General features: G+C 36.2%; 1 protein-coding gene and 1 long non-coding RNA gene across 5 annotated transcripts in view; one reads left to right on the forward strand and one right to left on the reverse strand.

Annotated features, from left to right (window-relative positions):
• Positions 1-11,074, forward strand: part of LOC139983512 (uncharacterized) — a 30,890-nt gene extending 19,816 nt beyond the window's left edge. For all 4 annotated transcript variants that reach the window (XM_071997102.1, XM_071997101.1, XM_071997099.1 and 1 more), the window contains exon 5: positions 9,154-11,074. In XM_071997102.1, the coding sequence (XP_071853203.1) occupies positions 9,154-9,684 (531 nt within the window). In that variant the 3' untranslated portion in view covers positions 9,685-11,074. The remainder of the gene's footprint in view (positions 1-9,153) is intronic.
• LOC139983516 (uncharacterized) lies at positions 10,833-14,359 on the reverse strand. Its single transcript, XR_011798725.1, has 2 exons — positions 13,581-14,359; positions 10,833-12,900 (listed from the first exon to the last, which is right to left on the reverse strand). It is a non-coding gene; the product is annotated as an uncharacterized lncRNA (long non-coding RNA).
• Between the last annotated feature and the right edge of the window lie 733 nt (positions 14,360-15,092).

Below are 15,092 nucleotides of genomic sequence, written 5' to 3' on the forward strand. Positions count from 1 at the left end.
GCCAAAATTGAGGTAAACAATTGTATTTATAAATAACAATATATGTGTTATTATGCAATGTCAAGAAAGCTATCCAATTACATCCAGATCTAAGTTTTGACTTAATACTCAATTTTAATTAAATGTTTTTATTAGAGGTCTGTTAGTAGATAGATGGCCGAAGGGTTGGGGCTAGTAACTCAGTGGACACGGATAATATATAGAACAATGTTGAGTTTACTTAATTCATGATATATCTAGATGGAATAAACAATTAGTAGAATGGTAGTAACGTCATTCATAGTTGACTTCTTTACAAGCTTTGTAATGTTTCGGATATATTAGGCAATATTTTTTATACTACTTGCAGAGTTCTTTCACGCAAAATGTAATGTGTTGTGTTCTAACCGAGTATTTTTGCTTTTTTAAATGAGGTAAAGTTACAAGTCACTTATTATAAAGTCAGGTGATAAGTGAATTTCATTTGCATCAAGTCAAGTCACAACTTATTTGATTATAAATTTTAAATAAATTGAAATATAATAACAACCTATGAAGTCAGACTATATGTCAAATGACACACGAACAGCTTAGGTTTAAGTATGCTTATTGATGAAGTGACTCTCGTCAAGTGGATGGCATGCATCAATTTCCTGAAATGCCATGATTTCAAAGAGGTACTTTATTCTACCTCTCCTAATTCAACTATGACATAAACTGAAAGCAATATTGATTATAGCTGAACTGATTACAGTTATTACCATTATACTGCCTTTTGGAATCACCATACTGAAACTTTCATATCAATTGCTATTGCCAACAATATGCCCATAATGCAAAAGCTTAGATTAATTAACTGGATATCTCACTTTACATATTATCTTAAAGATTAAACTGTATATTTCATGTCCCCAAAAGAAAGATCGACTTTAATGGATTTTTAAATGCTAATAGTTACTAGTCCTAATGTAGCATATTTATACACCTATCAATAACCCATCAAAACATACCCTACTCAAGAAGTAAAGAGAATTGTACCACTAACGGTTACCAGATATGATATGTTGATCTCAATGACAGTTGACTAAACATCAATACTACGTTTGTAGTTAATACCAAATTTAATTATGTTGGAATGTGTTCAAGTCAATTCGCAACACATTTTATCCGCACGAGAAGCCAAGTCACAGTCCATTCTTGTCATGACAAGTCAAGTCAAGAGTCAGTTATCGTCAAACCAAAAGTGAAAAGAAAATGGCTGACTAGAGTCGAAATCATGACTTGGTCTCGAGTCAGACACAATGGTGACGTCATTATTTGGACGCGTCCTCGTTGTTCAGCTTTCATGCACAGCCAACACGGAAACGAAGGACAACGAGAACTATGTGATACAGGTACGCATCATAACTGTATATAATATGTAACGTTTTAGAAGCACGGGTGCGCAGGTAGTATGTACTCTTCCAACATTTGTGAAATACCTTCAAAAGTCTCACTTCTGGATACATGAGATGTGGTTGTTTCCACGGCACAAAAGGAAGGTCTGGAAACCTCGAAACAAGAAGTTTTAGCTCAGTGGTTAACCCTGGTGACTTTCAATCATAAGGTTCCGAGTTCGAGTCACTCCAAGATTAATGTATGTCGTCCAGTTACATAGTTGTTTACAATTGACAATTCAGAACTATCGACGTCATAAATGAATCTCAGAGACTGACTCAATTCAATTCAATTCAATTCAATTCAATTCAAAAGACTTTATTTCAATCTCTTGTATTAAAGTATGCAATTTTGACAATAGACGTGGGTAAATGTACAAGAAAACAAGAGATTGCGGAGTGCCAACAAGCAGCTCTGTAGAGGTTGTTTACGTTGACACCCCTTGACAAATAAAACATAGAATGAAAGCTTAAGTATACAGAGAAAACAGAACAATGATGGCAATGAAAGGAAATACAAAATCAATGATAGGAAGATACTCTTTAAGACGTTTTTTGAAGGTTTAAAGTTAAAGTTTTACAACTAGTAATAGTAGTAGGGAGGGAATTCCAAAGTTTTACGCCGGAATAACGAATACCAAGTTGTGAAGACCTAAGTCTAAAGTAAGGAATAGTAAATTGATTTGGCGCACGGTTAGGATAGGGATCGTTACGTAACTGAAAATATTTGCGAAAAGTCGACGGAGCATTATCATGTAACCAATTGAAAATAAAAATACCAACATAGTAACGATTTATGTCATAGATACTAAGAGCGTTAAGGGTAGTAAGCAGGAGTGCTGTAAGCTGGAGGTAATCCTCATTGCAAATATAACGAATGGCTCTCTTTTTTAAAGTAAATAAAGGGGTTGATTTCTAGAGGCATGGGTACTGCTCCAAATAACATTACAATAGGTAAGATAGGGAAGTATGAGTGTATAATACAAAGTGACCAATGTGCTTCTGGGAGGATTTGGCGAAGTCTATTAAGAACTTCAGCGCCTTTAGACACTTTCATACAAATATTCTGAATAAGATTATTCCAAGAAAGATGATTATCGATATAAATGCCAAGAAATTTAGTAGTCTTAGACAGCATAACTTCAACACCGCAAAGTCTGATACTATTTATGTTAGGATTTAAGTGCTTTGAAGGTGTACTAAACACAATAGAGGTAGTTTTCTTAACATTGAGTGACAATTTATTAGCACAAAACCAATTATTAATATATGTAAACTCATTCTGTTTAGTATCCAATAGAAAATTAATGTCATTACTGGAAAAGAACAGGTTGGTATCACCAGCATAAGAGATTATATGAAATGTGTTGCTGGCTCTATAGAGGTCATTAACATAAATTATAAACAACAATGGACCAAGTATGGACCCTTGAGGAACACCACACTTAATTGGCTTAGAAACAGAATTTATATGATTAATAACAACAAACTGGTGACGATCAGCAAGATAGCTTTTGAACCACTGAAGTACAGTTCCCCGGATTCCATAATGATTAAGTTTGTCAAGTAAAATGTCATGGTCAAGAGTATCAAACGCCTTCGACAGATCCAGAAATATACCAGAAGCATACTGATTATTTTATTAGTTTTTATTATAAGTAAAATGTAAATTAGCATGTGTAGTTGAACGGTTAGGAAAGAAACCAAATTGATAGTTATACAGTAAATTATGCTTAGCAATAAAGTTATATAACCGTGAGAACATTATTTTTGCGATTACCTTGGAGAAAAATGGGAGAACTGAAACGGGTCTATAATTATTCACGGATTCCTTTTCACCGGGCTTAAAGACAGGAACAACTCGAGTTATTTTTAAAGATGTGGGAACAAAACCAAGCTCAAACGAGAGATCACAAAGATATGTGAGTGGAATACATAATGAATGGGCAACATGTTTTACAATAATAGCAGGAACACCATCAAAACCAGCAGCGGGTGGCTTGAGTGATAGAAGTACCATTATCAAATGCAACGTTTACATCATTGCCATTAACGACATCTTGCCAAGATTCGTTTTCAATAGCAGACCGAAATAACCCATATAGTTGCTGAATTAACGTGCCTCCTTAGAGTAATTGACGGAATACTAGTTTTAACATTGTCAATGTCAACAATAGTAAAAACAGGGAATGATCGAAAATGTCGCCACGAATTATGCCCGAGGTAGATGATAACGATGGACTATTCGTAAAAATTAGATCAAGAAGTGTAGCAGAGTGTGACGTTATCTTAGTAGGCAAATTGTGGAGTGGACGAAAAGAGTGAGAGTGTACAAGATGTAATTAAGAAATTACAATTAAAATCGCCTATTAAGAAACAACTCATGTCCTCTCGATTCAACGAAATAAATAAAGTAGAGAACATGTCAAGCACAGTTTCGCTAACACCGGAGGGCAATAAATAATGATCACAATAATGATTGGCGAATGAGAAGCCTGTAGTTCTATGAAAGTCGACTCAAATACTCCTTCTACAAACAAACTCAAATCTGAACGTGATTTGTATTTAAGAGAAAAATTGATATATAGTGCGACCCCTCCACCACGCCCTTGCCTAGAGGCATGTTCCATATTATACTCAGGGATGTTGTAGATAGTATGTAAAGTATTAGGATTACTAATCCAGGTCTCGGTAATACCGATAACATAAAAATTATGCCTAACGAATCTTATTGATAATAATAAATTATTAAAGTTACTATTCAGAGACCTAGCATTCACATGATACAAGGTAACTTTCTGATCCCATAAATCGTTGGTAAAATCGTGAAAGAAATTATAATCATAATACTTGCAATTAGTAGCTTGAAAACTTTGAACAGAATTGATATCAGGATCAATAGAACTGAGAGGGGAATTAATGTCGTCGCATGCTTGAAAGTGATTACGAGCTTTTTTTTCAAATGATACAGGCTATGTCCCCATGTAAGCTAATAATAGGATTACTAATACAGTCATTATGCCATTTACTAACCCCAGAGCAATTGCAGCAATGACCTATGGAATAACAATCACTAGACGTTAAGCTATGCGCGCAAATACAACAGAGATGACTAATAAAGTACAAGGCTTCATGCAGTATCAAATGCAAACTATCAAGAAGTAAGAAAAGAACAAAAAAAAAGGAAGAAGAACAGAACAAAAACGAAGAGTGAAAAAAAAGTATTATAACGTATAATACCTTGAATGTGGATAAGACGGATGGTTGGACAAACGAGAACACACGACAAAAGGGAAATCCTTTAAAGTAATCCGTAAAATACCAGTAATACGTGCAACTTCTTGCTCTTGCTAGATTTAAGTAACTAACGGTAATGGCAGGTACTGTCCCAAAAAATCAAGATAGCGGCTTCAAATTCAATATGGCGGCTTCGAATTCACCATAGTGTCCGTGCATTACCGAAGTCTTGCCAGGTCCTATGTAGTAATATGATGTTTATGATCGTTCCCATCAATTACGAACATCTTCCCATCTAGGGTCCAAGACCGGTGAACTCTCTCATGTTTGCGAGCACGGGCGAATAGCTCCTGGTTCCTGCGGGTCAATTCCTCATTGATGTATATTCTGGTGCCTTTTAGTGAGGTCCTGGCACAATATATCCTGTCTCTTGTGTTGTATGAGTTCAGTTTGACGATGATAGCTGACTTCGGTCAGCTTGCGGCTTTGATTAACCAATGATGGCTTATACGCGAGTTCTTGCCTGCAGGAGGATCTAAAATACATACATACATACATACACGCATACATACACACACACATACATACATAAAACAAACATTTAGTATAAGAAGCTGTGAATACAACCAGAGACAGTGGTGGTCATTTAGTCTGAGGATGGCAATTCTTATGTGAATGTAGACTCACTTGTCACAATTCAGAGGTAGCAGATCTAATGCTGGCTTGGCTAGAAAAAGACTTGTTTGCAACCTCTTGGATTTTACTTGCTTTTAAAAAAAAAAAAATACTGGAACGTGTGGTAAATACTTCAGATTCTCTGTCAAAAGGTTTGGAATTACATTTGTGATATTCCAACTTCCCATCGAGACTTATGCCCTTTCAGATTATGACGTCTTCCCCCGCTCACTGTAGAAGTCAAATGTTTGACTGCAACTTTGGTAACAGCATTACGTCATATAAACAAAACTTTTTGTCTATATCATGTTTTCTTTAAGTTAATCATGCATGGATTGTTTCTGTGATGAATCAGTGACCTCAGGTATGCATGTCAATACCAGTATTGATTACTTTCTAAATAAATGAGGAAAACAGGAACGCATTGACAATAACGTGTGTGATCAGACAACCTGAGTATAGCGACTGAGTGATTCATGTTTGTAAATAGATATATACCCACAAGTATTATTGAAATAAAGCAGTCCATGTCGCATACAAATTCACTTCGTAGAAGACATGTTAATATAAGTTGAGAATTACAGTCTTGTATCAAGGCAATGCCACTCACACGATTTTATAACAGTTAACCCCTGGTCACTGGTAACTTGTCACAACCACACACCTCACTGTGCACAATTCAAACAGTGATATCAACGTGTCCCCTCGCGGAATTCCCAGAAGGTGCAGCCACTGACCAGGACACACATCAATATTAACAAGGTACCTCACTGGTCCCCATTTATATATTTGGAGATAACGTTCCTTACCAAAGGACACACTGATCTGGCCAGGACTCAAATCTGCAGTCATTAGATCGTCAGTCCATTGTCTCAGTGGTGATCGTATAACATTGGGTCTAGAAACGTACAGATCTTAATTGTAGCTTAAATGTGCCTGGTATTCTACGATTTGACATTTAAAAGTTCACAATTGTATGGTGGAGGACTCCCACGAGGCTTCCTGTTTGTGGTGCATTTCAACAACCCCGAGACTACAATCCCTCCTGCTTTATAAACGTTCGGTTCCTCCTCTGACAGTCTAACACCTTTATATTGCTCTATACAGTCAGACGTTCTTAACCCAACTTCATTAGTAGTATCTCGTCTACAGAAATTTCATAAAATGCCCGTACGAGTTTGTTAAATGCCATTAATGATTTGTTTTGACTAATCGTAAAGGCAAGAGCACACAAGTTATGCTGTCATTAGTTTAATATAGCTAAGAGAAATTAGTTTCCGTGTTGGATAATCAAACATAACATAAAACCTTCCCGGTTATCAACGCTATAGTTATACAGTCTTGGTTTAACAGCCTAGCCGATGTAAATATTTATTTCTATTCATAATATTAATCGGAAATAATCGGTATCAATTTCTAATCTGTACTATTTACACTTCACTTCTTCTTTGGCGCGAGAGGAAATACTTTATGACGAACCTTGGGTGTAACAGTAGCACCTTATACGAATTTGCAGTAACGCTGAGAAAGGAATTTTAACATGTGCTTGAGCATCACATTGCATACTTCATAACTAAACAATAGTAATTCCACCAGCTGTTACAAATTTACTAAACATTGTAAACAATTAATGATTCCTTATTATGATTAAGTAAATTCACTAATACTAAGTGACGTTTCGTTATAAACGTACTAGTATTTCATTAAATCAAATAATTTGTATAAACAATGCAATAATCATTTTAAGAAATTACAATTCGTTATGATGAAATAACACTTTGTATCTACTTGCATGTACACATTTTTCATGTGTGGTACTTATTAATAAGACATCAATTGTAACAAATTAATTATTTTATCATTATGAAGTAATAATCTTTACCAAGTAATATTTCATTATAGTGAACCAGTATTTCATTACAGCAAAATAATATTTATTAACAGCTCGTTCCCGTTTCAGTTGGGATAACTGGGTCTGACGTGGTGTGGGTTTTGTTGTCTATGAGTCCTATCAGGGACTGGATACAACTAGGAGCCTTAACTGCATGTAGGGTCTAATATCTAGGAGCCCTCACTGCTCTTTGGTATAAATTGGCTAGGAACCCAGGCTGCCTGCCTGATAATTAAGTTATCAAAATTAAGTGATTTTGCCAGAAATCAAGACTTTCTCAAATAAACAATATGCACGCATTTCACATACCTTATTAATGAAATACACCTAATTAACCTACTAATGATAGGCCAAAATTAATTAATCCTCCTTTTATATATTACCAAATCAATTAACAACTCTTTATTAATAACACTTCACTAAATAACTTGTTCCACCCATTAACATTGCATTACCTTACGTTTCTTTCAACACATTTCAATATGTTTGAATATACTTTGAACAAGTTTCGACACCCCTAATTTACTTAATGCCACAACCAACATTAATCATTATTACCAATACTAGCAAATTATCCACTGCGAGTCGTTCTAGAAATTACACTTACAAATAGAAATCTTACCATTTCAAATGGAAACCAATATTCTCATAAAACAGACAGTAGGACTGGCATAGAGGATGTACTGACAGCACTGGTGTAAATTAACCTATTTCCTTCTAGATCTTGTAACCTTTTCCCCTATTCAATGACGCTACTTGCTCAACGATATAGCGTTGGAAGCATAACTATAATAAGGTAGATAGAAAACCATACACAGCCACGAAGTCTGTATGAAAACTGATGACAACCAAACGTGGGTTTTCCTTTCAAATGAAAACCAACAGTTAATCACTGAAATTGATATCCGGCCCCCCACATATGTTTCTATACAACTTATTCAACTAAATTCAGATACAAGCAAGTTATTTCACCATCAATCATGTCCCTATTGAAGTTATGTAGTATGTACGTGGCCCTACTTTGTGTATTTAACATGCTGTAATACATTACCTTATAGATCTATAACTACGGAGAGTTTAACAAGCCATTAACTTTCAATAGTCAACCTACGGGAGATTTAAATTCCTATACAACTTGTGACAATGATGCTCTTTGATTGGCGTACGCGTCAAAAGTCTACCCTTCAAAATAAGAATTTCAAAGTGCATTTTTAGTACTCAGTTAAACCTAAATAGCAAAAAAACGTGCTCAAATTTTTGATGGGATTTATTGCTTTTTCGAATTTTTATCAGTACTTGGGATTAATTTTGGTCTCCCCTCTGACTAGTCGACAGAACTGCAAGAAAAAACGGATTATTAATAACTGGTTTCCTCACGACTGTGATGGATAAGGAAGTTGATAGGGTAAACGACTTCTTGAATATAATGAATTAAAATTGGGTAAATAAATGCGTGGTGATAGGCTATGTTCTGTCCCCAACCTCTGCCAGAAGTTACAACGATCTCCTAGCTTCGCGGCGTAAGTTTACAGTAGTGGATGATGTCACTTAATGGTTTAATTTAATAAATATTCAAAAGGTAAAGCAGTAACCTAACTACATCGTTATATACGGAGGCGTATTCTTAGACAGTATTATCATCGTATAGTCCACGATTAGAAACATTCAGCTTTAACCATTGACATGAAGGTTAATTCTTCCTATTTTATTACGCAAAATATCCAGTTATATCATTATCTTTGTATGCTAATCATTTTGTTTCAAACTTCACAACCATATTCCAAATTAGAAGCTGTTTAAAAGTGCCATGCCACTTGGTTCACAGATAATTAATTATAGAAATGTACCGTTGTAATGGACGTTTATGGACAACCATGCAGATAAAGGCTGTCCATTTATGAATATTTCTCTCTTTTTATCTCCCTTTTGAAACAGCTCGCCCTAAACGAATTTGGTGCAGTATATTACGGAGACGCCTCTGTACGATTCAAGGAATCCCTTAAAGTATTGCTTCCGGGAATTGAGCATCACCATGGTTACATGACAACCATTCCAAACTTCAATCCAACGGATCCCAAATATAAACATCATTATCAACTAACTGTACCAGAGATGTTCATCAAACTTGGCATAGATAGAGACGAGTATCGTGATTGCATCAACTGTGCTCCTCACCTCCAACCAAATACACAGCTAATTATAAATAGCACCACCATTCAAACGAAGCTCATGCAACCATGGCTACGGTGCGCAATGGTAAAAGAATGTATCGCGCCTACAGGTTCAAGCAGAGCAAACCACCGACAAGACGCATCTGCAATCACACTCCTTGTTTATAAAAACTTGTTCGGAGAATGGACGGTGGAGGATAACGATACCAAGAAGATGCTGGCAGTTTTATCCGTTAGGAGAGGTACAAACGGATTCGAGCATAATCCACAGTATTGTGTTAATGCCATTAAATGAAAACACAGGTTTTAAAGGTTGATTGTCTTGGTTTTTATTTTGTTTCTACTAAACAGGTATTCGAAAATAATGAATTTATGCTGAATTGGGTTTATTTTTATTCCCCATGTAACACCACTCTTCTATTATATAAATTGAGTTTTGTAGATAATTTATTGCCTTTTTGACTGCTTGACAAGTGTTCCACATGGCTATTTCGTTGGCGAATTGGCTGATTTTGGTATTACTGACTTTACATATAAAGAGTAGAGTAGAGGACTAAGTACTGAACCTTGGAGAGTGCCAGCTTCTAGAATAAAAGGATCAGGATCAGTTGAAACTTGATAATTTGTATTTGAGACCATTATGCCAGGTTTTATCGAATGCCTTTTGTGCATCAAGGAACACTGCCGTTTTACTTTTAAATTATATTTTGATTACTTCAGTTGATCTAGCAATGGGGTTTAATTTAGATGTATTCGTCCTGAAACCGGATTGGGAGGTGTTAAAGGATTGGTTCAGGTGGCACACAAAAATATTTTTTCTAAATAAAATATCCATAAAAGAGTTAGGCCATCAGCTGAAGCTCAAAATGTGGCTGTAAAATCAGTTTCGTTCCAGCAACACCGGGTCTAGATTTTTAATGCATTTTGGGGTAGTTTAATGCATCACAAACATTATATCAAAAGTTCTCCAAAAAATTTCCTGCAGTATTTTTGTAAGAAACCCTTGAAATTGGGTATGTTATGTAGACATTACGTGCTACGATGCTATGTATTAGGAACACATGTGCTAACGTTAGATTTGGTACAGTGGTGCATACATACCACTCTTTTCTTGTTAAATTACGACTGATATATTTTTTTTTGTATAATAGTTGGGTCAGGGTTACAAGAATGGTGGAAGAGGATTCTGGTCTAAAGGTCAGTGAGGGTTGTTTTCAGGCATTACAAGTTGTGCCCCCCCCCCCCTCCATTTTCGCCAAAATGGTAAAAAATCACATTTTCAACTTTGAAATATTAAATACAATTTTTGCACATTATAACTTAAGGGTTTTAATTATAAAAATGTACCACTTTTAATAAACTCAGATATAATGCTTTGTAATAAATCAAATATTTTTAGATTTTCCCCCTATGTTATGAATGCATTTCGTCTGTGCATGTATGCGTAAATATACACATATAATGAAAAGTTCCTCTCCATAATTGTTACACTCCCCATCCAAACTGTTTTACAAATGCGACCCCCTCCCCCTCTACTTTACATGTAGCTAAATCCCTAGTTACAATGAGATGTACCAATGCCCCAAGACCAGTGAGCTATTTCTTTTGTATAAATCAATATATAAGTTGGCACACTAAGACGTCATGGCATATCGTAGATGTGAAATAAAGTTATAGTCGGTATATATCCGTTACCTTCGTACTCTTTCTACAGTCTCCTGCAAAACTAGGTACTTTCTCCTTGTTATTGAAACGACATGTTTATAATTCGTATTCCTGCAAAAAGAGTTTCCAAGGGAGTTAACACATAAAAGAAAAGATCGACAAGGTTTCGAATGGCATTTTGAATAATAATAGTTCTATATTCTACAAATAATATGAATAATAAAGGTGAATGGTACAAATAAGTGAATAACGAAGACAGTTAACTTAAGCCCCAGATATAAAGAAATAATGTATCTATTAAGACTGGGTCGATACACTCAATGGTATAGTAGAGCTGGGCCTTTGCGATGATTCAAGATACAGGTTCTTCATCAAAAGGCGCGGCGCGGAATTAATAAGTGATTAAAAGTTCATCCAAGGACAGTTGTACTAGTCTTAACAGTATCCACTTCAATTCACTGCATGGAAGTCAGATATGGTATGGAAAAGGGAAAGTCTATTCCATAGTAGAGGTGAAGATAATTAGATGAAATAAAAGTCACTAAAGACTTGAATATCCTTCAGTCAAAACTTGAACAGATGCACAGAACATATTAACAATATGAATAAAACAGGTAACGAAATGTTCCGGCAAACAATAAAGAACCGTGATATTGGAACAGGGTCAGGGGCGATGGTTCCCCAACAACAGTATATAAACCTTTGACTGGTTTCAGGACGCGGTATTTGCGTCATCGTCATCAGTAAATGTAGTTGTGAATATGCAAGAGGTAAAGCATGCCCATAACACCCTCCTCCCCCCTCCCATCCCCTCTAAAAAAAAAATGTGTGATTTGAAGAAAATGTGGATATTTATCAAAGGTGTCTGGTAGGTAGGGTAAGCTACGTAAAACTACTAATAGCTAAAATGAATATATGAATAAGATCATGTTTACTGGTTCCTTTAAACTGTGGGGAACAAAATAATGACAACATGACTTTGAAAAAGTTAACCCTCTTCACAAACTTCAAACTTGATTAAAATTTCAGACTAAGATATCGAGATTTAACACCATCACAGTTCATCCTCCAAATCATCTTCCCCTGCATCAACAATCTCAACATCTTCTTGGAAGTTGCTGCAATTTCTATATTTACATAGGTCTGTACACGGTAGTTGTGCATTCATCCAGGAACATCTTCCTTTAAGACATTTGCCGACTCTACAGCTACTGCTGACAAACTGAAGCAAAACATCTGGGTCAGGTGGCTTCGTCATCCAAGTGATTATAAGGTCATCATTTTCAAGTTTACATCCATGTCCCTCTGGTGAGAGTGCATCAATCCTTGGCTGCAATGCCCTACTGTGAATAGCAGCCTGGTTGGTGCAGCGCTTAACATGCTGGATCAGGGCATCTTTTGTTGGTGGTAAACTCTGCTCTGAGGAGGAGATGAACAGAACACCTTGTACCATGAAATTGGATATTTTTGAGTCTCACATTTTATGATGGGGTACCAATATAATTACAATTCAGCTAGAAATATGTTGCAAATTTCTTTAATAATTTCAATGGAAAGATTAACCTGATATTGCATCTCAAAGCGTTTAGAGAATTTTTTAATTTTCCTTGGGGGAGGACCCCCATATTCCAAAAGTCCTAGATCCACCCCTGAACACTCAATGAACCACACATTGAAGAGAGTACTTTACCTTTCAAGATCTGTATGTCTTCCTTGTCAAGAATTGTATCTAGTTTCTTCAACATAGAGAGTGGTACCTCACTTCAATGGCAACACGGTCTTTTCCTCTAATATTCATAAAATCTGGGCTCATCTTTTTCCGCTCTGCTGCTTGTCGAAGCAATACCTTAATAAAATTAAATAAAAAAAGCAAATTTTTTTGCATTTTCTGTTGATCAAAATGTAAGTTTGAACAAATAAGAACTAAGACAATTTTATTTATATACCATGTGATCTGCTCATCTTCTATGGACAAACAAAGACACATTCAAATTTTGCAAACCAGTGTCATGCAAAATGAATTAAAACAGGCTTTTTTTGACAGTACAGTACATTATCTCTTAATGTTATGGTTTAAATTATACAATGGTAGATTATATCTGTTACTAATAATAAAGGAGACAGATACTTGTTCATTTTGGTAAAGCTAGACAGGCTGACCATAAGACCTTGCAAATCTAACCTTATTGCACCTTTGTTACACTTATTTTTCTAACTAATATAATTCAAATATCATTCATTCAAATAAAGGGCCACAGTAAGAAAACTATGAAGCCTGTATTTAACACTTAGGCTAGTGCCCCAGATGGAGAATTTGAAACAAATTTCCGTTCCTACCACCTTATAACAAAACAAATCTGATGACCATGCCACTAAGTAATTATATTATGTTCAGGTCCAACACTGTGCCCTTTGACTTGGATTCTATCCCTTAAGAGCTACTGATCTTGCATTATGCAACTTCTCTTAACACTTCAACTATGCCACAGAAGTACAAGTACAGTCGTGTAGTATGCTTAGGCTTACCTCCATCGAAAGTCTCTGCCTGCTGCAGCTTGTCCCGTTTGCAACGCCTAGTAATGTATTGTTTCTTTTCCCACATATAATATATTGAACAGGCAATACACCAGAGCTTCTGCTTGGTTTCCTCGATCTTTTCCGTCAATTCTTCGTTTAAAATCATATGGGGTCTCCTCTGGAACTGTCCGTTTTCTTGCAGCAATGTGCTTGCTATCAATGAACCGCCTGTAACACTTATCGTGGAACCCCATCATACTATGCTGTTGAACACACGCTTGATCGTAGTAGGCCATGGAGTAATCAGTAGTACGGCGATATCACCGTCTCCGCCGCTGAGATTAAGCCAATCTTTAGCGCAGGAAGTAACTTTATTCCATCTTTTATTCGTCAGTGCCTTGAATGCTTCAAATTTTACAGATTCAATGTGCACTGAGCACTGTAGATTTCCGTGTGTCGGAGACTGACTAGCGCCCGTGGGAGCCGCCATGTTTGTTGTTTTCTACAAAGATTGCACACAGAACTCATGGCTCATTGGACAATTCATATCACATGGTACAGATATCTCACTGGCGCACAACTTTTGAACGTAAAACGGCAGGTTTCTTAACATACGCAATAAAAAATATAGTTCGATCTTTCGAGCGGAATTGCAAAAAAACTGCAGGAAAGTACATGGAGAACTTTTGGATCATTAATCTTAGTTAATTTATGTATTCAATGCTGTAGAGAAATTTTAGACCCGCAGTTGCTGGAACGAAACAAGCGAATTTCGACCTTCAGCTGATGGCCTAAGTGTCCTGCCATTTGCAGCTTGTTTTATTATAAGCATCGAGAAAAATTGCAAACAATGTGAATCCTATGTACGAGACTGGCATAATTAATATATTGACCCCTGACCGTGTGACGTCAAATCCTCACTTTTCTATTCTTACACAATCCACAAAACAACGCTAGTGATTATAGTAGTAGTCAAAATGCCTACGTGTCAAGCTTTCAGCTGTTCTAATAAGCCTTCAAATTCTTCTGAATTAATGTTTTTTGCCATCCCTGATCCAAGAAAGGATCCAGAGAGATGTCGTGCGTGGATACACAACATCGGAACGGACAAATTCAAGTTCCAACGCTACAAATTCAACAGGAACCGAGTTGTTTGTGAGGAGCATTTTGCACAATCTTGTTTTGAGACGGACATGTCTGCAGCGTTAGGGCTTTCCCCTTACCGAATCAGGTTGAGACCTACCGCAATTCCAACAATTTTTTTGCGCATACAAAACCTTCAGATTCACGTCCGAGTAGTTCAAGACGTTCCGATGAGTTTGACAGATTTTGATAGAATATTAACGATATCATTATGACATTCCAATGCTAAAAAGTCGCACTCGTATACTCGTATGTGCATAATGTAGCGTAGGCCTAGTAACAACGTTGCGATACAAAATGGCTATTGGTGTCAGCTGTGTTGTAACGCTACAGGTAAAAGTTACAACATACCGTGTAGCCTGTGGTAGGCCTGCATTA

The sequence above is a fragment of the Apostichopus japonicus genome, chromosome 16 (assembly GCF_037975245.1).
Source record: "Apostichopus japonicus isolate 1M-3 chromosome 16, ASM3797524v1, whole genome shotgun sequence".
In the NCBI taxonomy this organism is placed as follows: domain Eukaryota; kingdom Metazoa; phylum Echinodermata; class Holothuroidea; order Aspidochirotida; family Stichopodidae; genus Apostichopus; species Apostichopus japonicus.